The sequence below is a fragment of the Kogia breviceps genome, chromosome 5, assembly GCF_026419965.1.
Source record: "Kogia breviceps isolate mKogBre1 chromosome 5, mKogBre1 haplotype 1, whole genome shotgun sequence".
Classification (NCBI taxonomy): Eukaryota; Metazoa; Chordata; class Mammalia; order Artiodactyla; family Physeteridae; genus Kogia; species Kogia breviceps.
This window is the reverse complement of record NC_081314.1, coordinates 6,114,660-6,139,565: the sequence shown is the minus strand read 5'-3', so window position 1 is coordinate 6,139,565 and position 24,906 is coordinate 6,114,660. Positions and strand designations below refer to the sequence as shown.

At 36.1% G+C, this 24,906-nt stretch overlaps 1 protein-coding gene across 6 annotated transcripts in view; it reads right to left on the bottom strand.

Moving 5' to 3' along the window:
* The window catches only part of HLTF (helicase like transcription factor), a 90,001-nt gene that overhangs the window by 21,391 nt on the left and 43,704 nt on the right, over window positions 1-24,906 (bottom strand). For all 6 annotated transcript variants that reach the window (XR_010840609.1, XM_067033600.1, XM_067033601.1 and 3 more), the window contains exons 14-24: window positions 23,572-23,669; window positions 19,063-19,206; window positions 17,285-17,423; window positions 16,485-16,620; window positions 13,955-14,134; window positions 9,277-9,401; window positions 8,610-8,788; window positions 7,182-7,307; window positions 6,753-6,865; window positions 6,231-6,411; window positions 2,523-2,603 (exon numbers count right to left, since the gene is read on the bottom strand). Coding sequence is in view for 5 of the 6 variants with exons in the window: in XM_067033600.1 (XP_066889701.1) it covers window positions 2,523-2,603; window positions 6,231-6,411; window positions 6,753-6,865; window positions 7,182-7,307; window positions 8,610-8,788; window positions 9,277-9,401; window positions 13,955-14,134; window positions 16,485-16,620; window positions 17,285-17,423; window positions 19,063-19,206; window positions 23,572-23,669 (1,502 nt within the window). In the remaining variant the exon portion in view is untranslated. The remainder of the gene's footprint in view (window positions 1-2,522; window positions 2,604-6,230; window positions 6,412-6,752; window positions 6,866-7,181; window positions 7,308-8,609; window positions 8,789-9,276; window positions 9,402-13,954; window positions 14,135-16,484; window positions 16,621-17,284; window positions 17,424-19,062; window positions 19,207-23,571; window positions 23,670-24,906) is intronic.

Below are 24,906 nucleotides of genomic sequence, written 5' to 3'. Positions count from 1 at the left end.
TACTTGAATTCTTTAATGAAAAAAAAAATTGAGACATGATGAAAACGATACTTTAAAAGAACCTGCTTTCTTACAGTATTACATAGCTTTCAAAAATGGCCAATAATAATCTGTGAGAAACTGTTTCACCCCCCCTTTTTTCTCAATATACAGTGAGAATATTTAGAACATGATACGATAGCTAGAGAGGAGCACCATTTTCCCTTAGCACTCAATATAGTTTTCCTGTATAAAGAATACAGCTGTAAGGACATAAGTTACATATTATAACTCCATCATCAAGATAAGAGCAACACACCAAAAAAGTAAACTTTATAGGCAACTCTGAAGCTGAAATATTAGCAAAATAAATGTAGCATATTTAAAGAGCCAAATAAGATTTTCCCAGAAATGAAAGAACAAGCCTTCATCTGGTATAATTTATAACATTAAAAATTTAAGAGAAAAGAAAAGTGATCATCTCAATAGATGATAAAGAAGCATTTGATAAAATTCAACATTTATTCCTGATAAAAACCTTGACTTGAAAAAACAAAAAAATCCTCATTAACCCAGAAATAAATGTCCTCAACCTTATTTAAGGATATCTACTAGAAACTTACAAAGAATGACATATTAAATGTAAAACAAAGCATTCCCAACAAAGATAGGAACAAGTCAAGAATGATTACCATGATTACTACTATTCAACACCGTACAAGAGGTTCCAGTTACTGTAATACAAGCTGTGTTATAAAATGTTACCAAAATACATAAAAGTCCTAAAATAAGGGAGAGTGATACTATCTAAGTTCTTATATGGGAACACTCCATATTTATAAAGAAGACAGTTCTCCAACTGATCATAAATTCAATAAATCCCAAACAAGATTTCTTAAATTGGATTTGGTAACCCAAATCCAAAGTTCAATTCAAGAGTAAATAATAGTATTAATAACCAACACAATTTTCAAAAAGAAGGGTAATGAGAGCACTTTGCTCTACTAGATACCAAAGCATACTTAATAAAACCACAGTAATTGTTAAAGAAATATTGTCCTGGGAATAGGAAAAGAGATCAGTGGAACAGAACAGAGTCCAGAAAGAGATCCATGAATTAGTTTATGATAAAGTGACATTTTAAATCAGTAGAAAAAAAACAATGGACTTTTCAAAAAAAATGGTAATGGAGCAAAGGATTTGACAAAAATAAAGTTAGATCCATATCATGAATCATAAAAGGTAAAATAGTTCAAAAGAATCAGAAGTATAGGAGATTCTTTTTTTTTCCCTCCAAATTTTCAGTACGGCAATTTTTATTGATATTTTTGTAAAACACTACTCCCAGTTTACATCATTTGCAGGAGATTCATCCTTAAAGTTTGAAGATAAAGCCTTCCGTTCTAAGAAAGACCTCAAAATCCATAAGATACAAAGAAAAAGGCTGATAAGTTTTAACTGATAAAAATTTCTAAACTTTTTCATGACGAAAAGCACATAAAGTTCAAAGATAAGCAAGAGCCTGGAATAAAAAATTTCCAACATACATAAAACATTTAATATCAGAATTTATGAAGAAGTACTTTATACTATAAAACTGTATTTGTACATTATGAAAACTGGGCAAAAGATACAAGCAAGCAATTCACAGAAAAAATATTAACATGAGCTATGTCAAACATGCTAAAGGTCTTAGGTAAATTAGACGGTCACTTTTTGACCATCTCATAAGCATAAATGTACATCATTCTCATATATCATAAAGCCTATTCTGAAAACAACTTGACAGTTATCTAATAAGAGTCTAAATCCAGAATTCTCATTTTCTTAACCCATCCTGAAGAAGTGCTGTGCTTGTACATATGCACAAAGATGCACATAATAGAATGCTCATTATAGGAGTGCTTTTGTTAGCAAAAATTGAACTGGTTAAATAAATTAGATGGGGCTTCCCTGGTGGCGCAGTGGTTGAGAGTCCGCCTGCCAATGCAGGGGACGCGGGTTCGTGCCCCGGTCTGGGAGGATCCCACGTGCCGCGGAGCGGCTGGGCCCGTGAGCCATGACCGCTGCGCCTGCGCGTCCGGAGCCTGCGCTCCGCAACGGGAGAGGCCACGGCAGTGAGAGGCCCGCGTACCGCAAAAAAAAAAAAAAAAAAAAAAAAAAGATGTAATTATGTATGTTGCCTGTCTACCATGACAGAATAATAACAAGTTTGATCTGTGTTCTCTTACAGGGTAATCTCCAACATATACTGTTCAGGGGGAGAAAACACAGACTGCAAAATAATCAAGTATGACCCCATAAAATAAATGTTTGAAATTTCCGCATATACCTAAGTATGAATGTATGTAAACAGAGAAAAGCTTTGACTAGCATGTTAAACTACTGATGATAGCTTCCTTCTAAACAGCAGAATAAAGATGATCTTCACAGTTTGCTCTGCAAAATTCTATTTCAATCTTTTACAGTGTATTCACGCATTATTTGTATAATTTTGAAAACCTTATCAACCTAATTTTAAAATAGATGTCTTAAAAACTCACTTTCGTGATGATAACTTCTTGCTTCTGGCCAAGTCTGTGGCACCTGTCAAAGCACTGGTCTTCAGCAGCTGGATTCCAGGCCTTATAATAAAAACACGAGTTGAACAGTTACCACCCTGCTCTGTGAGTGCTCTTTTGTGCACAAGTCCTTTTGTCGCAGTATTATTCATTCACCTTTTACTGACTGAAATCTTTCTGAATGAATTCAGATAATGACATTATAAATGCTCTGGGGACAAAAAAATCCACACAGCCCCTGACTGCCTCCCCCAATCCCTACGATAATAGGCACGTATTCTCTCCCCTGTCATTTCACTACACCCCTTCTAGTATCTAATGCAGGGCCTGATACCTAGAAAGCACACAGTGTAAATGATTGCTGATTAATCAAACAATATCTTTCTCATCCCCTCCCCCTACCCATTTTACAATCAAACTATGTCTGCTTAACAGAGGAAGTTTATACGCTCTCTTAAATTACTTAATTTACATCAGAAAAGATAGGTAATTGAGTCCATTTATGAAAAAGTTTTCTCCCTTTCTGCTGGTGTTTTGGTTCTTTTTCTTTCATTTTCCTTTCATTATGTAAAAGCACAAAAAAAAGATTTCAGGAGTCATGAGAAGTCCTAGAAGTTATTTAAGACTCTGCCATACAATTTTCAGTATCTATACTTGAAATCAGTTTGACTTCAAAATTGAACTAAAAAAGTAACATCGGCTAACTAACAATGGCATTATCATGGGGACTGTCTTAAGGTGAAGAATAAAACAGTGAAGCACTGAAAAGGGAAGATAAGCAAAAAAGGTATAGAGCTCTTCAGTCTAGAAAGATAGGAGTCAAGTGGTTTTGAAATAATATGAATTGTCAGGGTAGGGATCATTAAGTTTTAAACTAAACTATGGGATGACTCGAAGCTGAAAACAGGGTGTTTTAGAGAAAAGGAACATTTATACAGCAAAGTACCAACAGAAAATAGAAACAAAATCATAAATTAATGTGTAGATGACAAGTTTATAGTACAACTTAGGCAGTTATTTTCTTCTTTTTAAAGTTCCCTGGAGGGACTTCCCTGGTGGTGCAGTGGTTAAGAATCTGCCCGCCAGTGCAGGGGACACAGGTTTGATCCCTGGTCCGGGAAGATCCCACATGCCGCGGAGCAACTAAGCCCGTGCACTGGAGCCTGCAAGCCACAACTACTGAGGCCCACATGCCTGGAGACTGTGCCCTGCAGCAGGAGAGGCCACTGCAGTGAGGGGCCCGCGCACCGCGATGAAGAGCGGCCCCCGCTCGCAGCAACTAGAGAAAAGCCCGCGCACGGCAACGAAGACCCAACGCAGCCAACAAAAAATTTTTTTTAATAAAAATAAAGTTCCCTTGAGATCAAGAGAAAAGGAGATTTTACTCTTAACTTGCTATAATTTGATTTGGGGATTGTTTTTCGGTATAAAATTTAGATTTAAAGGACTTATTTAGCTTATGAGTTTCTAAAACTGACAGTCATATTCTGTGAATATTTTGTATTTTACAGTTGGACCCATTTTGAAACCATTATACTAAGAGCTCAGATAAAATGTTCCTCTCTGCTGTGTTTTGTCTAGGAACCTCATGGTGAGATAGCAATATATATCAAGTATGACTAAATGTATAATAGAATTTACTTTATGATAATATAAAACTGATAGCTCCCATTCTCATATGTAGTGATGAAGGAAGCAATTAACTTTATCAAAAGCTCATTAATGAAAAAAGAAAAAAAGCTCATAATGAAACATCAAAATACGTCAAATATATCTTAACATTTATATAATACTCGACAAAGAGGTAAAAATCTTCATGAGCAATGTTTTTTGGGGTTTTTTTTTTTTTAACTGAATCTTATTTTTCTAGGACCTGGCTTTTTTTTGTTGTTGTTTTTGGTTTTTTTTTTTGTGGTGCGCAAGCCTCTCACCGCCGTGGCCTCTCCCGTCGCGGAGCACAGGCTCCGGACGCGCAGGCTCAGCGGCCATGGCTCACGGGCCCAGCCGCTCCACGGCATGTGGGATCTTCCCGGACCGGGGCACGAACCCGCGTCCCCTGCATCGGCAGGCGGACTCTCAACCACTGCGCCACCAGGGAAGCCCATGGCTTTTGTTTTAAAGTTAGAAACAATATCTGAAAACTTGAAATGTTCAATGAAAAACAACCAACTTACTATGAAAACTGCTAAAACATTCTGTAAGTTTTCTAAAAGTGTAAGTGTTAAAGAGCTTAGCCTCTGGTCAACTTTACAATACTAATTAAATTACTGTATTTTGTATTAACCACCTCTTCCTTATGAAGTACTAAGATTATAACCAAAAAATAATAATTTGGGCATCTGTTCCAAAAATCAGCTTCTAGAATTATCATCTGGTTAGCTAACATGTAACTTAGCCTGCAGTTGCAATGCATATTTTTTATAATAACCATAATACTAAAACTCTAGCAAAGATTTAAAACTTCATCCACAGAACTAATGCAAGAAAATACGACAGACCACTGCCATCCCGATGGCATTAACATGAAACCCATGAATGCCTAAGTATGGCTCTGGTTGTAATATTACTGGAAAGCTTACCCTCAGGTGAGGAAAAAAGCCTTGGTTAACAGGTACATGCTTCAACTAGATAGCCTAACCAGAATAACTCAAAATTTGTATCTTAGTAAAATTTCTTTATGTTACGAATTTTCTGAGTTTCAGGCAGCAAGCTAAAACCACAAACCTTAGATCTGTGAATACACAGAAACGGCACAGGGTTCCCTCTAGCCCAAACAGTACCCAATGCAAATTAGAAACTGAATTAGTTCAGAGTGCTTCCAGTCCAAAAAGCCCCTTTGTGCGATCAGAAGAAAAGTGCTCCTGTGTGGATGCAACTAAGTCACACAGTTTGATGTGTCAAGTTCAGAGTGAATTTTAACACCCACTCTACCCCTAGACCTGTACTGCACACAGTAATTACACTGTATTAGACACTGAAGTTTACCCAAAGCATTCCATTAATGGTATTTGTTTCTAAAACGGTGATGCTGGACCACGTGCACCTAAAATCACCTATGGTCTATATGAAAATGCAGTTTCCTGCGTCTCATCCCAAAACTCCTAAATCTGAAGACAGAGGTCAAATTGCATTTCCTAATTCTTATGCACGTTAAAGCTTGAGACTATTAGCACCATGATGGTGGCTACTTTGTCTATCTTGTTTATATCCAGATTCCCTGTGCCAGTAAGATTCCCTGACACAAAATACAATCTCATTATTCATGGGCTGAATCAATGAAAACACTTCCCTAAAGCATTAGATTTAATAGAAACTTATTCTGTATACAGAAGAGCAGCAGAAAAGCACAGCATAATACTTATAAACATGGACTCTGATCCTGATTTGTATATTACTAGCTGTGTGATAGGGCAAGCTATTTCATTTCTGTTTCAGTTTCCTCACATGTAAAATGGGGATAGTCACAAGATCCATCTCATAGAGATGTTGTGAGAATTTCAGTTGATATATGTAAAGCACTTAAGAGAAAGCCCTTAAAACACTTTTACTAAGTTATTGTCTACTTCTAAAGTTTGCCTAAGAATTTTCACAATCAGCTACAACTATAAAGGTATTTACCAAATAGTTTGTTTTTATTTTTATTTTTTTAAAGAAGTAGTAACGTACCAAAAAGTCTACAAAACTACTTACTGGATCCATTAAAAATACTCGAGAAGCTGCAGAAAGATTCAAACCAACTCCACCTGCTTTTAAGGATAGAAGCATTATAGTTGGAGATCCTGCTTCAGTGTTTTGAAAACACTGAATTGATTCAACCCTTTTCTTTTGGGCCATAGAACCATCCAAACGAGTAAACACAAATCCAGAGGCTCTAATGGAGGGGACAAAAGAGACAAGAGACACTACACTATAAAAACATGTTAAGTAATTGTAATCTTTTCATTCAACCAATTCTTTCACTCATTTCTGCTGACAAATATTTACTAATCATCTACTAGTATGTCAGGCCCTGCAGTCAACCTTTTTCCTATGAACTCAGGACTTAATCTTTAAAATTCTAAGTCCTCAGGAGTATTCTTTATTGTTAACTGTTATTTTAGATAGATGAAATGAATAAAACTGGTAAAACATACATAATGACTTTTTGCTATCCAAATTAAAACATTTATGTAAAATCCTTTTGCTCCAAGTGAGAAACACTGTTGAACTTACCTGAGTGGTGTTTCTATTAAAGACAGAAATGTTGTAAACTGAGAAACAACTAAACTTTTTATGTTGGGGTTCTTCTTTCTTAAATCAATCAATGCATGCATTAGAGCGTTAATCTGAAAAAAATTAGGATACCCATTAGATTCCATTTTGAATTGGAAGAGCAAGGTCCTGCCATATTATCTCCCTAAAATACAAATGTAAAAGACCACCAATTTTTTAAAAAATTGAGACTAAAAAAATACTATCATAATCTGAACGCTTTCTCTCGCCTCTCAAATTCACCACCAGAAAGAAACAAAAAGCCAGTGACCACCAACAGAGTATAATACTCAAATGACAAGATTAAAAGCAGAATTACTATTTCTAAATATGGTATTTCTTTATATCAACATAAAACAAATACTCAAACATTTGCACATGTATACTTACCTTCGAACTGGATGTCCATTCCATGTTAGGCTTTTTCTCAGTGTCACATGCCAATTCTTCTGGAGGACATTCTAATAAACTGTCTCCATGTATATCATTTCTGCATAAAGGGCATTTAGCATGTGGCTATATAAGAAAGAACAAAGTACGAGTGACACTTAACAAAGGAACAGAAATATAAATTTGCCTAAAAATTTTAAAAGGCATGGTAAATTCTATTTCCCTAATAGCCAGCATTTTATTAAACGTTTTATTAGATTCATCCATTTGAGATAAATGTGTACATGCTGAACTCCAGGCAGATATAATGTTCTAACGTAGTAAAATGGGATTGGTAAAAAAGAGAGCAAAAGTAGGTGATCTTGACTAGCAGCAAGAGCTTGAAACAATAAATATTATACTATTTTCAGACAAGTAAAGAAACCATGAGTAAGTTTCTTGAACCTAATTACAATATAGCATAGATCTATTCTTTAGAAGAAAAAAGAATAATTTCCTTCTTAATAGCCTATAAAGCCAGTCCAGATCTGATTAAGTCCTATCAGGTTCATTCAAAGCAGTTATCTGTTGTGTCCTTTTTGTACCAAGGCATACTAATAAGATTATACCTAAAATAACTACATACCAAATACCATTACAATAAAAAAGATTCTGAACCTAAAACAGTGTTAGAAATCAGTATAGTAGAGTTACCTTTAGAGAGGAGGGAGAGAGTAATGATTGGGAGGGAACACAGGAAGATCTGGGTAGTAGTTGTATGGATTTGTTTACTTCATAATTCACTGAGCTATACAATCATGACATGTGCATTTTCCATTACATGTATATCTCAATAAAAATGTTTTTAAAAATTATACCTCAGCAGGATTGCTTAAAGGACTATTCCACTTCACATGAAGCTAGACCTACCTAGCTATAGTAGCCAACAGCCATGCATGGAAATTAAGCTGTTGAAATGTGGTAAAGACAAACTGAGATGTGCTCTAAGTGCACAATACCACTGAATTTTGAACACTTAAGTTTTAAAAAAATCATGTAAGGTATCTCATTAATTTTTTATATTTTAGATATACTGGATAAATAAAAATGCATTATAAGAATTAACTTCATCTGTTTTACTCGAAAATTTTAAATTACCTTTGTGTCTCACATTATCAATCTATTTCTTAGACAAAGACCTAAAGAGTTAGGAGAACTAAAATACTGACTGTGAGATGTACCTCCAAAAAATGTCTTTTTATATTAAAAGGGCTTAATTATATGAAACATCTATTAAAACACTGATAAAATTAACTGTATATAAAAGGTGCACTCGTAAATCCAAGTGCAAAACTCTTTATAGTCTCTGTTGGACTTGGGTTTTCATTACACTCAACACTGCAACACCACTCCATCAAACACTGAATGTGTACTCAGCACAAAACCAACCTGCTCATTGTGAATGACTTGGCAAATGCAGGGTTTACAAAAGACGTGTGCACAACGTGTTATGACAGGAACCGTTAAAGAATCCAAGCAAATTGCACATTCTTCATCAGAACCTGAGCTCAGAATTAACTTCATCTTCCTTATTAACTTCTCTCGTAGTTCTTCAGGTGTATCATTTCCTAGAGAAAAGGCTGAAAAATTAATTTCAGAGCAAGACATATAATATGACTAGGCAATCTTAATCTTCCTTATATAGGGAAAAGTTGTACTTGGGTAGTCTTAAGTCTTTTTATTTATTTATTTATTTATTTTTATCACAGGCAAAAAGCATGATTTAAATTTGAAATTTTAAGAAAAATTCAGAAGCTCCACATAACATACCTTACACAGAAACATCACTGTAACACCACCTGCGGGTACCACCATAGAATAAAAGGCCGATCCAATCTGAACCTTTCTTCTAAGACTATCCCTGGAAATCCTTGAAAACCTCGTTAATACTCCATTTCACTGCTGAGAGGTTCTTGAGTATATTTCTAGTTGAGTCCTATTCTAAAATCCATGTCCATTTGACAAATAAACTAAATTTAGGCCATATGAAAAATTTCTCATTCTGATTTAAACATCTCTAATAAATATGATGTGTAAACCAATCACATTTACCTACCTGAGGGACCACTGGAAGACACTGCGTTTGTAAGAAGATGAGTATGGCAACAAATCTGCCGCAATCTAAGCAAAAGACCCAGGACATCTGCATAGTGTGCAAGGACAGTCCCTTCATTAAAATACCTAGAGGTAAAAACGTTAAATATTACGAAGGCCTCTAAACAATAATATTTCCTATTCTAAAACAGTGCAACAAAAATGGCACCGTTTTCCTCTTCCCTGGAAATCACTTCAAAACATGAATGGAAAACAGAAAAGTAAACTCTGTCTTTAATGAAACCAGGAGAGACTTGTAACAATAAAGCAGAGTATATGAGAAATGGCTGCCAACTGCAGTAGAAGTCAAAAAGGAAGATGCTGAGAGATATGACTGCAGATCTCAAGCACACCTGCCAGAGCACAATTCTTGAAAATAGACAGCATGCCCTAAGGAGAAAACCACCATCTCTTATGTGCATGGCTCATGGCTTGAACGTCCCTGGACAAGTTTATATACCAAGATGGAGGGAAGGCCAGCTGAATAAGGAAACACATGGCCCTACTGTGTTTTCAGAAAAGACTGTAAGCACAGCATTCCATATTATAAGGAACCCTAAAGCTTCTGATCTCTGTTTTATGAGCACAAGTAAAATCTGAAAGAACTCACATGTAACCCTGAGTCATAAGTAAGTAAGGACATATTTCCTGCTAGTCGAGGATACAGCTATGACTCCTGTCCCTTCATATGAATCTCCTGCAAATAGCTAGTCCAGAAAGAACTCAAGGCATTCGTATATGAGTAACAATCAGCAAAGAGCAAGGGAGAGAACAAACGGCAGTGAAAGAAAACTCACCAGAAAAATGTTGCCAAAGAGAAAATAAAAATTATGACCAAGAATACTGCCATGATTTAACACCACTCAATAAAACAGTTCCTCCTAAAAAAAAACACCAATAGCTTAAACCAGAGGCAAAACTTGAAAAGGTATGGCCAAACAAAATAGAGATCGAAGGTGAGCTGGTACAGCTAAAAAGTATGAAAGAGAAAAGTAAACTATCAGAGGAAGCCACAGGGAAGCCAGCACAAAAGAGACTAGCCACTGATAAAAACATAAGAATGTGGGAAACAGGATTGAGAAAAGCAAAATTAAACAGAAAGATGTAAATGATTAGAATAAAATGATACCTATGGGAAAAAAAGAATATCCAGCATACACAGAGAGAAATAAAATAACGGAACAGAAAACAGTATTTAAGAAAACTTTCCCAAAAGGGGGTGCAGGGGAAGACTGGAATCTACAGATTTAAATGGTACCACATGTTCCATAAAAATATCAAGAGAGATCCTGGTGAAATTGCTGGACTTTAAAGAAAAGAATAAAATAAAAATCAAGGTTTTCCATGGAACTATTCAATATAAAATACAGTAGAACAAAGACAATACAGGTTCTGAAGAAAGAATGGGTGATCCAAAAATTATATACCAAGGCAATCTGGTATTTAAGTATTAAGGCAATAGGAGAAATATAGCCTAATGGTTAAGAGGACAGACTCTAGAGCTAGACTGTCTGAATTCAAAATCTGGCTCTGTCAATTTAACTGTGAAAACTTGGGCAGGTTTCTCAACCTGTGTCTTGAGCTTCCTCAGCTGTAACAGTGGTATAAGACATACCTCATAGGACTTGTATTTAAAAAGTTAGTACATGGCAAAGCATTTAGAATAGTGCTGGACTATGGTAAATGATATATATCTGCTGATATTATTAGTAAGAATAGTATTACGGCAACATATGCTTCTCAGTATTCAAGAATGCAAGGAACAGGCAATATAAAGATGGAACTTACAAATTCTAGAACCAAACTACCTGAATTTAAACACCACCTCTGTCATTCATTAGCTGTGTGACACAGTGTAAGTCACCTAACTGCTCTGTGCCTCGGATCCTTCATCTGTAAAATGTAGGTAATCCCTGTACTGACTTAATAGGATTGTTGTGAATTAATACGCATAAAGCTCTTAGATGAATGTATAACACGCAGTAAGTGCTCAATAAATGTTAGTAAATGTACTACCTATTAAGATATTTTTTAAATAACATTCTTTCTCTGAGAACACAGTTTCAATAAAGTTACTCTTTTTCAATCTTTTCAAACAGAATAACATTTACCAATAGTCTAATTATTCCCTGGCATCACTTCTTACACTGAAAATGAATATTTCACTTTAAGAAATTTCTTTTTTGAGCGCCAGATACCGAAGTAGAACTTTCCTCCTACCTCACCAGCTACCCCTGACTTGTTAGAGAACTCTTCTCTAACTTCACTCACTCTCTTGGTGATCTTATCCAGTCCAAGGGCTAAAATGACCATTTACACACAGGTGACTTCCACATTTACATCAAACCAAGAGCATTCCCATGAACTCTAATCTCATATCCCACTGACTGTGTGACATCTCCACGTGGAAATCACACAGGCATCACAATGTGTCCAGAGCTGAGTTTCTCATCTTCCCTGAAGAAACTCTGCTCCTCCCTATAGACCTACTCTGCACACGGCAATTCCATCCTTGTAGCCACTCATGTGGAAAACCCTGCAGTGACCTTTCCCTCCTCTCTCTCACACCCCATACTGTATCAACCAGCAAGTTCTGTTGGCTCTACCTTCAAACTGTAACAGAGTCCGGGCATTTCTCACCCCCTTCATCACTACCACTGTGGTCAAAAAGAGCACCATCATCTCTTACTTTGATTTTTGCCACTGTTCTCCCTACTTATGCCTTGACTCTACAATGTAATAGGCCTTAACACAGCAGCCAGTGATCCTTTAAAAATATAAGTAAAATTAAGTCACTCGTGGTTCAAAACCCTTCCTTCAAAGGTTCCCAAATCTCATAAACAGTAAAAGCCCAAGTTCTTCAAATATGCCACAATGCCTTACATAACTGTCCTCCACCCCAACCCCAGCAGCTCTCTGACATCATCGCTATCTTCTGCCTTTGCTCATATTATCCAGCCACGCTTGCCTCTCTGTTGCTCCAGCTCCCCAGGTAGGCTCCCCACTCAGGGCCTTTACACTTGCTGTTGCCCTCTGCCAGGAATGGCCCCCAACCCCTATGTCCTTTAAATCTTTTCCCACATATCACCTTCTCAGTGAGATCATCTTCCCTGAATACCCTATAAAAACAGCTTCAGTGCTCCCTTACCTCCCTTCTCTGCTTTACTTTTTTTTCCATAAAACTTAATTTTTTAATCATCTGTTACCTCCCACTGAAATATAAACTCCTTGAGGGTAGAAGATTTTTGTCTGCTTTACTCTGCTGTATCCCAATGTGTACAACAGTGCCTGGCACACAGGCACTTAATAAATTCTGGTTGAAAGAATATGAGGGAAATTTGAATCACCACTGCAAGATTTTGAACTCTGAAATCACTTGCTTAGAACAATCTTTCTCAATATTTCTAATTCCTATTAAACCCGCTTTGTACCTCACTGAAGTTCTTATGTTTTGAAGATCCCCCTATATTCTCAACCCTGTCCTGCCTTCACTTGTCTCCTACTCATGCTGGTTCCTTCACACGTGCATGTCAAACATGCTCTTGCTTAGACTAGGATTTCTCACCTACCAATGCCCAATACCTTTAATCTATACTTCATCAGCTCCTACTTCCAGATTTCCATGTGTGGTTGGAAAGTCGTACTGATTTAACTTTTACATAGATCCAATACCATGTGGACCTGTCTACCACTGTGAAAACCTTACTGTTTGCAATGGCTGCAAAGCCAGTCTACCTTCCTCAACTTCCCACTGCCTTACTCTGTACTCTTGATATTATTTACCTCCATAGTAGGCTTTGTTTTTCTCCATCAATTTGTTTTATTCTCTTTTCTATCTGTAGTCTCTTGCATGCTCTCTTCTTCTCAAAGCAATTACACAAATAAAACCATCAAAAAATTGATCCAGCAGCCAACTGTCAATCCTATCTACCAGTCTTCTTCCTTTTAAAGACAAACTTTGTGACAAATGGTCTACCCCTACAGCTGGCTACTTCTTTGCAATCTCTTTACTCCTACAATTTGGCTACATATCTCAACATTCTAGTGAAACCATTCTGGGAGTTTATGCCAGTAATTTGTGAATCACCAAATTATTGTAACTAGCCTTTACTAAGTCTCTGCACTATGTGACACTACTGACCATATATTCTTTTTGATTACAGTCTTTACTGGAATTCTGTAACAGTTTCTCTACTTTCTTCATACATCTCCCCCTGATAGAATCTCTTCCAGTGGCTCCTTTTTATTTTCCTATGTCTTTAATGTGGAATGTTCCCCAAGTTTTAGTCCTTAATATAAGGTTTATTTTCTCTAGATATACTTCTCTCAATGTTTTTAATCTTCTCCCATGACATAAACCAGGAATAGAAGCAAGCAAGGTCTTCTGACTAGCAATCCAAGACTTGCCATTTCACGTAAACATTTTTCCTAACTTAAGGAATTACTTACCTAGTGAATTATAATATTACTTCACTCACTTCAACTATTAATTTGTTAAAAAGTAAATAGTTAAAAAAACCAAATTATACTTCAGTGCACTTAATAAGACTTTATTGCTAACATACCTAAAAAATGCTATTCAATTAAAGTTAGCAAAGAAAATAAAAACTAATTTCTAAAATGACTTTCTTTCTCCATACCTTCCAATAGTAGCTCTGCCTTCATTTTTCACAGACTGGTAAATCTTCCTCTCTTCATCTGAAAGTGTAATGTGCTGAATAAATACTTTACGTTCTGGTAACTCCAAAACAGGTTTTCCTCTAATTTTGCTTGTCTTTGTTCTTCTAAGTGTAATATTTTTAATTAGGGACTGTAAACGCCTAATCAAAATAAAGGAAATAATCACATAACTTTTTATTTCTTCATAAGTTAATTCAATGAGAATGAAAAAGAATATCTTAATCTATTACCATTCTATAACCTTAGTAAAGATTTTTTTTTTAAAAAACACTTATTTGGGGTTTTATCCAATCTTATAATGACAGACATATTCTACAAAGAGAAAATTATAGTAACAAAATACATTTAAATTTGTCCTCAATTCAGTAGCTGTCACAGTTTAATCTTTTAACCTGTCCTTATTTTTCTTAAGCTCTTCTCCCTGTTTTTCTAATCACTAACCCTCTTTTTCCTTCTCAATTCTATCAACTACGCCACCCAAAGTTTGACACTCAAATTCTTAAAAAGTACCTATTAAGCGCAAGGCATTATACTAAACATCATAAATACATAAATATGAGTAAGATCTTATCTTCAAAAAATTTCTCCAGTAATATGAAAATCAAGGTACATAAATAAGTAATTTTTATAAAGTAATGAGTGCCAAAAATTAAAATTAAAACATGATGCGACAATTTAGAAGAGGGATAAATGCCTTCTAGATTCTACAACCTTTACAATCTCTTTTCTCAATATCAGGAAAAAAAAAAAAAAAGGAAGCAACTCTTTAAAAAAAAAGATTTTTTCCTAACACTGAAATATAAACACAATTTCTTAAATCAGAATTTAAATAGTTGGTTCTGAGGAATGAAGTAGACAGTACTGCAAACTAGGTTAGTGGCTTTTGAATCTTTTTCACTGTAACCCACATTAAGAAACAATACTTTACTCCATCCATCAAACATACAGAAACACATATACATATAACAGAAACAAACATTTCACAAAACGATACTGTGTGTGATACACTCTGCTATTTTCCTAAATCTTCTACTCTATTTTGTTTTCTTTAATAAACAGCTGTAATGCTAGCTCCCATCTTTATGATTTCACAAAAGGCTAATGAATCCTAAACCCTCTGTCTGAAAACCACTGCTCCAGGCAAAAAATTTGAACATTAGCCTAGTACCTTGCAAAATGGCTATCAGCACGTTGATATTTATGAGAAGTTGAGTTTTTATCTATCTCCACCAGAAACAACTTTCTGTCTTGTAAAACTCTTGTTAATGCCACTGTATTACCACATCATTCAGCTACCACTATATAAAGCTATACAGCAGGGGTCCCCAACCCCCAGGCCATGGACCGGTACCTGTCCCTGGCCTGTTAGGAACCAGGCTGCACAGCAGGAGGTGGGCAGCAGATGAGCTAGCAAAGCTTCATCTGTATTTACAGCCGCTTCCCGTCGCTCGTATTACCGCCTGAGCTCCGCCTCCTGTCAGATCAGCAGCGGCATATAGATTCTCATCGGAGCGTGAACCCTACTGTGAACTGCACCTGCGAGGGGTCTAGGCTGTGTGCTCCTTATGAAAACCTAATATCTGATGATCTGAGGTGGTGCTGCTGACGCAGTGATGCTAGCGCTGGGGAGTGGCTGCAAATACAGCCACAGACTCATATCAAAACCCTATCAGTGAGTAGCAAGTGAAAACAAGCTCAGGGCTCCCAATGATTCTGCGTTATGGTGAGTTGTATAATTATTTTATTATATATTATATAATATAATTTATTTTATTATGTTATATAATATATAAAATATATTATATATTATAATATATTATATATAATTATATAATATATAATATAATAATATACTATATATTATATATAATATATTATAAATATAATATATAATATATAATATATATTATATAATATATATTTATTATAATTATATAATTTATTATATAATTATTTTATTATATATTACAATGTAATAATAATAGAAATAAAGTGCACAATAAACGTAATGTGCTTGAATCATCCCGAAACCATCCCCCACCCCGCCCCCGTCCGTGGAAAAACTGTCTTCCACGAAACTGGTCCCTGGTGCCAAAATGGCTGGGGACCACTGCTATACAAGATAAGTTATGAAAATTTAGTGCATATTGGATTCTCTGAGCATATAATGTTTTTCCTGTCACTGCTTAATTTATTAATGGTGTTTTTGAGGGTAAGAGCAACACACAAAGACCATATAGCTCTGCCTTCCTTCACAGTTTTGACTAAAATCAGGGGAAAGGAGGGTTAACCTTTTAGTGGTAGGTAGAAATTTTTATCCCCCCAAACAAGAATCATCAGATTTTTGAGAGTCAAAGACATTAAGCTGTGAACACTTTTTGGAGAGGAAAGCCAACAGTCAGGTTAAAATAGTAATAAAAGTGGCAGCTGCTTCAAGCTGCTAACAATTATTTGTAGCTAATATTAAGCAGTTGTCCTGAAATTACTTACCTAAGTCCTCCTTCATCTCCCATTGTGACAGGACGCTGTATTGTTCTATGCCACCATTCTCTATCAAGAAATGGTTTAAGTTTTAAGAAGGAAAGAAGAGACCACAAGTCCTTTAAAGAATTCTGAATTGGAGTGCCTAAAAAGAACAGAAAACTGTTATAACTCTATAGCCAGAGTACACAATCAAAATATCCACTGGCCCAATCAACGGAGACAGCACTTGAAAATGGGCACTTTGTTCTAAGCGCACCCACTAACTATTAAGCTGTGACTATAATCCTTTGTTAAACATATACACAATCTCAAAATACAGTCTGGCTCTGATTTTTAGCTCTCACTTGCCAAACTAACAAGAACAGTTCACAGACCCTGTAAACTCAACTTTCTCCTTATCAAGAACATTTGCTTATTTGATTTTTAAATCAGCAGCACTAGCAAGAAGAAAAAAACTAATTTGAGTTTATATTCTTGTCCCCATCTTCCAGTATAGGTTCATGAGTAGCAAAGAAGCTCCATGATGGGAAGTAGAGAAATCAAGATTCGAATTGGAGGATTCAAGTGTCTAGAGCTCCAAAGTTCAAAAATAAGTATAGTGACTGTTCCATAAATGAACTATAATTCAAATGTTGCTATGTCATGGGCAGCTATAAAAAAAGTCAAGATGTTTTTATTAAATGATTTCTATAATTGATTTTTGGGAGAGACTTTATATCCACTTGAAGTTTACAAAGTTACCTCATAACTTACTTAACCATACATATTTGGGAATTCATTTGTTTTAAGGTATATGCTATCATTACCTGTCAATACCCATCTTCTTTCTGCTTCTAAATCAAGTACAGCTTTTGTCTGCTGAGCATTTGGATTTCGTATGGCATGTCCTTCATCCAGGATCACTCTTAGCCACCTTATGCTATGTAGTGGACTATCAGCTTTAGTCTGAAATAAATGTTTCATATGAATTAAAAACACAGGAAAGTAAAATAATACATTATGTAATTTGATTAAGTAATATGAGTTGTTATTCTTTAATATCATCACTTACTATGTGGTAGGTACTGCTTTAAGCACTACATATATTAAATTATTAAATGTTCACAAACTTATGAAGTATTATTACTCCTACTTTACAGATGAGAAAATTGAAGCACCAAGGTGTGACGTTATGTTGCTCAAAGTACCACAGCTATGAAGTGCAGAGCTAGCATTCAAACCCAGGTAATCTAGCTCTCTGATGAGACCTTGGTTCAAAACACTGAGCTATTCTTATTCTGCCTCAGATTCAAATATATGATGATATAAAAATTATCAGTAAAAAGAATTATTTGAATATAACATAATTACTTCTTTTTTTTTTTTTTTTTTTTTTTTTTGCAGTATGCGGGCCTCTCACTGTTGTGGCCTCTCCCGTTGCGGAGCACAGGCTCCGGACGCGCAGGCTCAGCGGCCATGGCTCACGGGCCTAGCCGCTCCGCGGCATGTGGGATCTTCCTGGACCGGGGCACGAACCCGCATCCCCTGCATCGGCAGGTGGACTCTCAACCACTGCGCCACCAGGGACTCCCCATAATTACTTTTATGTAAAAGTTAATGTTCTTACCTAAAGACTAAAATTTTTACAGTAAAGTATTTTGGAAAACATTTTAACTTAACAACCGGAATTACAGGCAAACAACAATTAGAAATCTAAATGAACTGGGAAACAAATTTCAGATACAAAAAAGCTTATTTTTAAACTGAGATAAACAATTATCAAATCACTATAATAGAAAACAATATTCCAGAATATCAGAAAAAGAATTCACTTGCAAATTGCTATATACACTTAATTACAATTCAGATTTCAAAATTTAAGTGTTCTAAATATAAAATATTCCTAAGTTATTATCTAAAGGAAGTCGAACCTTGTTCTTTTTTTTTTTTTTTTTTTTTTGCAAAATATTAAAAAACAATTTCCCTTGGGGGGACTAGAGAGGCAGAGCTGCAACATCACCCTCCAAGAGGTGACCCCCAGTGCCAGCCCTCCACATCAGTACAGGAGGGCCAGGCAGCCCCACACCCCAGCAGATAGGGTCCCTGGGCTCAGCTGTTGGGCTGGGAGGACAGCCTGATGCTCAAGTTTCCCCATCTGTACAGTATGGTAAATCTGTGCAGACAGTGTGGTAAATGCCACACCTGAAGAAACCTGTGAAACTCCTGATTTAGAGATCCTTAATTTGGGGCTAGAACCCATGGATGGGATTTAGGGCACTCCTACCAGTTCCTGAAATTATATACAAAATTATGTGGTATGTATGCACATGAATGCTTCTGGAAAAAGGGTCTAGAGCAGCACTGTCGAATAGGAATGTCATTCAAGCCACGTATGTCATATTAAATTTTCCAGTAGCCACACTTTATAAAGTAACAAGATATAGGTAAAATTAATTTTAATAAAATATTTTAGTTAAAAAAATTTCCTATTTACTTCCTATATATTAAGGGAAGAGTATAAAGCCTGAATTTTAGAACACTTTAGAAACCTGAAGCAATTACTTAAATTCAACTTCCAAAAATCTCTGAGTATCAACATACTTACTCCATAGTCATGAGTTAAAATATTATATGTAGTCAAAACAATATCCTGTTTCGAAAGCAAGGCTGGGTCTCTAACACGATCAGGACCATAATAAACATAAAAATTCAAGTGCACATCTGATTTTATATGTTGTCCAAACTGGTCCTAAAAGAAAATTAGAAATATTTTAATAATAAGTAGGTTATTGTCAGGTTTAATATGTGTATAAAATGTACTGTCTTGGCAGTAGTGTCACAAATTAAACTACTAAAATTGCAAAAAAACAAGTTTCATGCAATCTAAACTAAAACAACAACGATAATAACAATACTAGTTATTTTATTGCCAGGGAAACTGACATATATACAATAATAATACATTATATAAATTTTGCCTGTCCCTACCAGTGGGCAGCTGCTTCATTTTTACAAGGAAAAAGCAACCAAGCTTTTTTAAAATAGTAAGTTTTTTTTAATTTAGTATTTTACAAAAAGGGTCTTTAATGCTTCCATTTAGTGACTTAATATTATCAAAATTAAACACTGAAAGAACAGTAGGCAATATTTTCATGAATGTAGGTAGATATTTAAGCACAGTATCTACTTTCATTCATTTATTATAGGCCTACTGCTTGCCAGGTATCAACTAGAAAGGTGGTGCAGCTAAAGAGAAAAATAAGACCTGGTCCCTGTCCTCCTTGACAACACGATCAGTTTTAAAAACTTGAGAATTTTTTGTCTGCTTTGGTTTTTTTTAACTCAAGAACAGTAGATCTAGGAGATTCTGAGCAGGAAAAAAAAAAAATTAGAAAGAGACAGAAGGTACTAAGGAGACACAGCTGGGAAACTATTAGATGAAAAATGATAAAGATGATGAAGACCTATACCAGCCTGGCAACAGTAAGAACAGAATGCAAAGGACTGGTGTGAAAGACAGTGACTGATGGGACTTGAGAACTAATTAAATACGGGATATGAAGGAAAGGGAGAAGACAAAAGAAGACTCTAATACTTAAAATAACTACTAGAAGAACTGTGTGATAAAGATACAGAGAAGTTTAAAAAAAGAAGGGAAAGCAGGCATAAAGATGAGAAAGAGATCATGAGTATTATTATTTTAGACATTTAAAATTTTTGGTCACCGGGCTTCCCTGGTGGCGCAGTGGTTGAGAATCCGCCTGCCGATGCAGGAGACACGGGTTCGTGCCCTGGTCCGGGAAGATCCCACATGCCGCGGAGCGACTAAGCCCGTGAGCCATGGCCGTTGGGCCTGCGCGTCCAGAGCCTGTGCTCCGCAACGGGAGAGGCCACAACAGTGAGAGGCCCGCGTACCGCAAAAAAAAAAAAAAAAAAAAAAAAAAAAAAAAAAAATTTTTGGTCACCATAGAATATCTGACTGGAGAAATATACTACAAAAATTTAAATACTGGCCTGTAATGCAGGTGTAGATACAGACTTTAAAGTTATCAGTAGACAGTACATGAAGCTACAGGAATGAATAAGATTTTCTAAGGAGAACAAATACAATGAGGAAACCAGGTTAGAGGAAGAGCCTGCAGAGAGCAATATTTAAAGAGCACAGCTTATGCTTCTATTGGGAGATAAGACATGATGTCTAAGATATGATTTTAAATATTCCAGCAAAGGAAAAAATAAAGCAAATGTGGTAAACTTTTGATTCTTGAATCTAGATGACTAATGGCGATCTCATTACAAATTTCATAATACAAAAAAAAAAAGCTTTAAGTGAAAAAAAGGCAGACTACATAGGAAGCACGGAAGGAAGAGGTAGAGAAAAACAGTGGTCAGAAAATTGGGATAGCAAACAAAATCTTGGGTAGGGGACCAAAGAATATCAAAGTTTCAAGAATGAATACAAGATCAAAATTTTTTTTTTTTTTTTTTTTTTGGCAGTACACGGGCCCCTCACTGTCGTGGCCTCTCCCGTTGCGGAGCACAGGCTCCGGACGCACAGGCTCAGCGGCCATGGCTCACGGCCCCAGCCGCTCCGCGGCACGTGGGATCTTCCTGGACCGGGGCACGAACCCGCGTCCCCTGCATCGGCAGGCGGATTCTCAACCACTGCGCCACCAGGGAAGCCCCAAGATCAATTTTTTAATTTGTAATTTATGTTCATTCCCTCTCTTTACCAAAAGGATTAAAGATTCACAAAATAACACATAACAAAAACTAATAAAAGGGAAACAACGTCAGGGCAGAGGAAAAGAAAAAGGGAACTCACTGGACATGGCAACAATGAAGTCTCTGAAGGCCTTCAAAAAGAGTTTCTATGGAGGGTGGGAGCAAAAACCAGACTTACTGTGGGCTAAAGAGAGAATGAAATCTGAAACAGTAAAGGCAAAAATACAGAAAAGATGGTAAAACATGGAAGAGTAAAGGTGAAAATGCAGAGAATTTTATCAAGAAATCTGGTGGAAAACGAAAGGAGAAAGAGAACAGTAAGAGAAAACTGAATCAACGTGTTACCTTGAAATGAAACAGGAATATTTGTGGAAAGATCAGACTTGACATAAAAGAAAATTAACTCTTTTGGAGAAAGAGAACTATAGTATTGAGTTTCTAGTCACTGTGCTGGGTTGCATGTGTGTGTGTCTGTGAGAATGAAATAGGTGTTATTATTTAATTTTCCATTGGGAGGATAAATAATCTGTCTAAATATCCAGAAAAATTATGTAGTGTAAGTGGGATTGGTATCTTCCTCCTTTAACTGGATTCTTTCCCATGTTTGAAGACAAAGAAGAGAAGATAAGGTACTTCTAGCTTGTTTATTATGGTAGGCTTGGAAGAGAGCAGCTTGTCAAGAGATTGCAAAACTCTAATTCTTATCCCTATATGTTCAACCATCACTCATTCCTTTAAAAGTCAGTTTTTCCATAACCTCAGTAGGCATGATTTTGCCAAGGTTTCCTTTAAGTTTATATACTAAACTTTTGGTTTTTTTCCAAATATAAAATTATAATGAAATACTAATTACCGATTTTAAAAATACATATCCATGGCCCCAAGCAGTTAAAGAAAAATCACTGTTCTTTTGTTTATACCTCCATTAATACTTGTAAACCTCACCCTGAAACTGCTATTCAAGTACCCATGTACTGTCTTTCCAGCAATGGACCACACATCAAAAGAAATAGCATAGCTCTGTTGGAATTTAAAAAAAAAAAAGAGCAAGAGAGAACTAAAACTCATCCTGGTCCTAAGAGGAAAAATGACACTAATGAGAAGACAGTGTAATTTAAAAAAATAATAAATACACCAAAAACTTATAATAAAAAAATAAGAGCCAAAGAAGGCAAAGCTACATAAGTCAAGAAGATACGAAAGAGGTCACAGAATTTGACAATTAGACAATAACTACTAATTTTTTCCAAGGAAATTTAGAGAACTGGTGGCAGAAGCCAAGTTACAATGAGCTAAGGAGTTAGTAAATAAAAGCATAAAGTGGAAATTAAACCCCAAGAGTTATGACAGTGAATGCAAGAAGAGCAGCAACTTAAAGGTGAGACATAATCAAGAGAAAGTATTTAAAAATGTAAAAGATCTGAGTATGTTTCATGAAAGAGCCAGTGGAGAGAGACTGAATAACCAGGAAAGGGGAAAAATAACAAACAAAATGAAAAGGCAGAAAGAGATGGAATCTAATGTATAGACTAATGTATTGCTCTTACAAAGAGTAGGACCTCTTCCACCTCTGAGATTAGAGGAGGAAAGGCCTTGGAGATGGCAAGACTGGAAGTTCACATCCAGTGGTCTCTATGTTCACAATGTTTCCATTAGAGTCATTATTTCATTATAACATGCAGCTTGAAGCTCAAACTGGAAAGGAAATAGAACCAAGCTGCTCCTACACATAACATATAAAGAGGTTCCATTCCAAGGCAATGTTTTAGAACAGAAAAGCAATCTGGAAAAAGAAAAAGAAAAAAAAAAAAGACAATATTTTCTGGTGGTAGCCTTAAAAGCATAGGCTCTAGAGTCAGAATGCTGGAGACTATATCCCAGCTCCATCAATTACTGGCTGGATGACTTAGGCAAGTTACTTAATTTCTCTGTGTTTCAATTCAGTCACCTGGAACATGAGAATAATGTGAAGATTAAATGAGAAAATCTATGAAAAGAGCTTAGGAAAAAACTGAGCACATGGGAGCTCACTAAATGTTATATAAGCTGTTATAAAAACAGAAGTTATCATTACTGGTGTTCTTAAAGAAGAGGTTCCAACAGTTCATAAATAAGGTGTGGTCTTAAATTATACACTTTGGGGGACAGAAATGGAAGAGGCAGAAGTACAAGCCAAATCTTATGACAGCAACTGACAATGTTTCTTTCTCTACTATAAATTTTCAAAGAAAAATTACTTCAATTCAGCAAATATAATCCCAATTCACTTAACAATTACTTCAATTTAAATATAAAGTGCTGACCAAGCATATTTCTTGCAATGAAAGACTCTCTTTATAGGGTCAGACAAATATAAATTACATGTTTTTAAAGGGCTGTGAAGACTTACAATCCAGTTGCTTAACACAGAAAGTGGACAGATGATCAGCGTTGTTCTTGGTCTCTCTTCAGTATCAGCTTTCTTTGAACTCTCCACTGCAGATGCTCCTGAAAGAAGATACATACTTCAGCTGTTTTTTTTCTTCCTCAAACATACACAAAGTCAATAAAGACATGACAAAAATGTGCCTCTATGAAGAGAAATTAAGAAGAATTAACATGAAGGACTTCTGTTTCTAGTCCTAATGAAATAGCAGGAACTAGGTATTACCCTGCCGCTTCATACAACTAAAAATCCAGATAGTGATCATTCGTGGGGGAAGGCAGAGGACCGTGACTGGAGAGGGGCATAAAGAGGAGGTCTGGAATACCTCCTAATGCTCGTTACGTTACTCATAGTTACTAAAGTTAACATTTGTTTTAGGCAGTTTTCTGAATTGGTATTATAGTTAATATGGTAGCCAGACTCCCAGATGGGCCCCAATGATATCTCCTTCCTGAGTCACAACCTTCTGTAGTCCAGTCCCTCCCACACTCAAGAGAAATCATAGTTATCACTTCTGAGATTATAAAAGTTATAAAAGATACAGCTTCTGTCTCAGCTGCTCTCTACCTCTCTCCAGTTGGCTTCCCTCTCTGATCACCCCCTCTGGGGGCAGCCACCTGCCATGGTGTGAGGACCCTGAGACACTCTATGGAAGGACACACTACAATTTTATTTTCCACTCCTCTATTAGACAGTACGTACATTATTTCCAATATTTCACTGAAATAATGTGGTAATGAACACTATATTTTCGTATCTCCTAGTAGATATCAAGACAGTTCTAGCTCATGTATCTGTGGCTTCATTGTATTTGGCCTACTTGCTCTCCACGGTAACTTACACTTCCATCCACCGTGCATTCCTGTTGCCTATACTTGACACTGTGAGATATTTTTTTTTTTTTTGGCTGCACCACGCAGCCTGTGGTATCTTAGTTCCCAGACCAGGGATTGAACCTGGGCCCTTGACAGTGAGAGCACAAACTCCTAACCACTGGACCACCACGGGATTCCCTGAGATTTTTAAATATTTGTAAATATGATGGAAGAGACACTATCTCACTGATCCTTTAAGGTGCATTTACCCTATAATTCAGTCTGCCGATCTTTTCCTATGTTTATTGGTTATTTGGCGTTTCTTTCCATGGAGTGTACATTTATATTCTTAGTGTCTATTCCCCTATTGGGCTTTTTTCTTTTTTTTAATTTATTTTGTGAAAAATCTTTATTGGAGTATAATTGCTTTACAATGGTGTGTTGATTTCTGCTTTATAACAAAGTGAATCAGCTATACGTATAC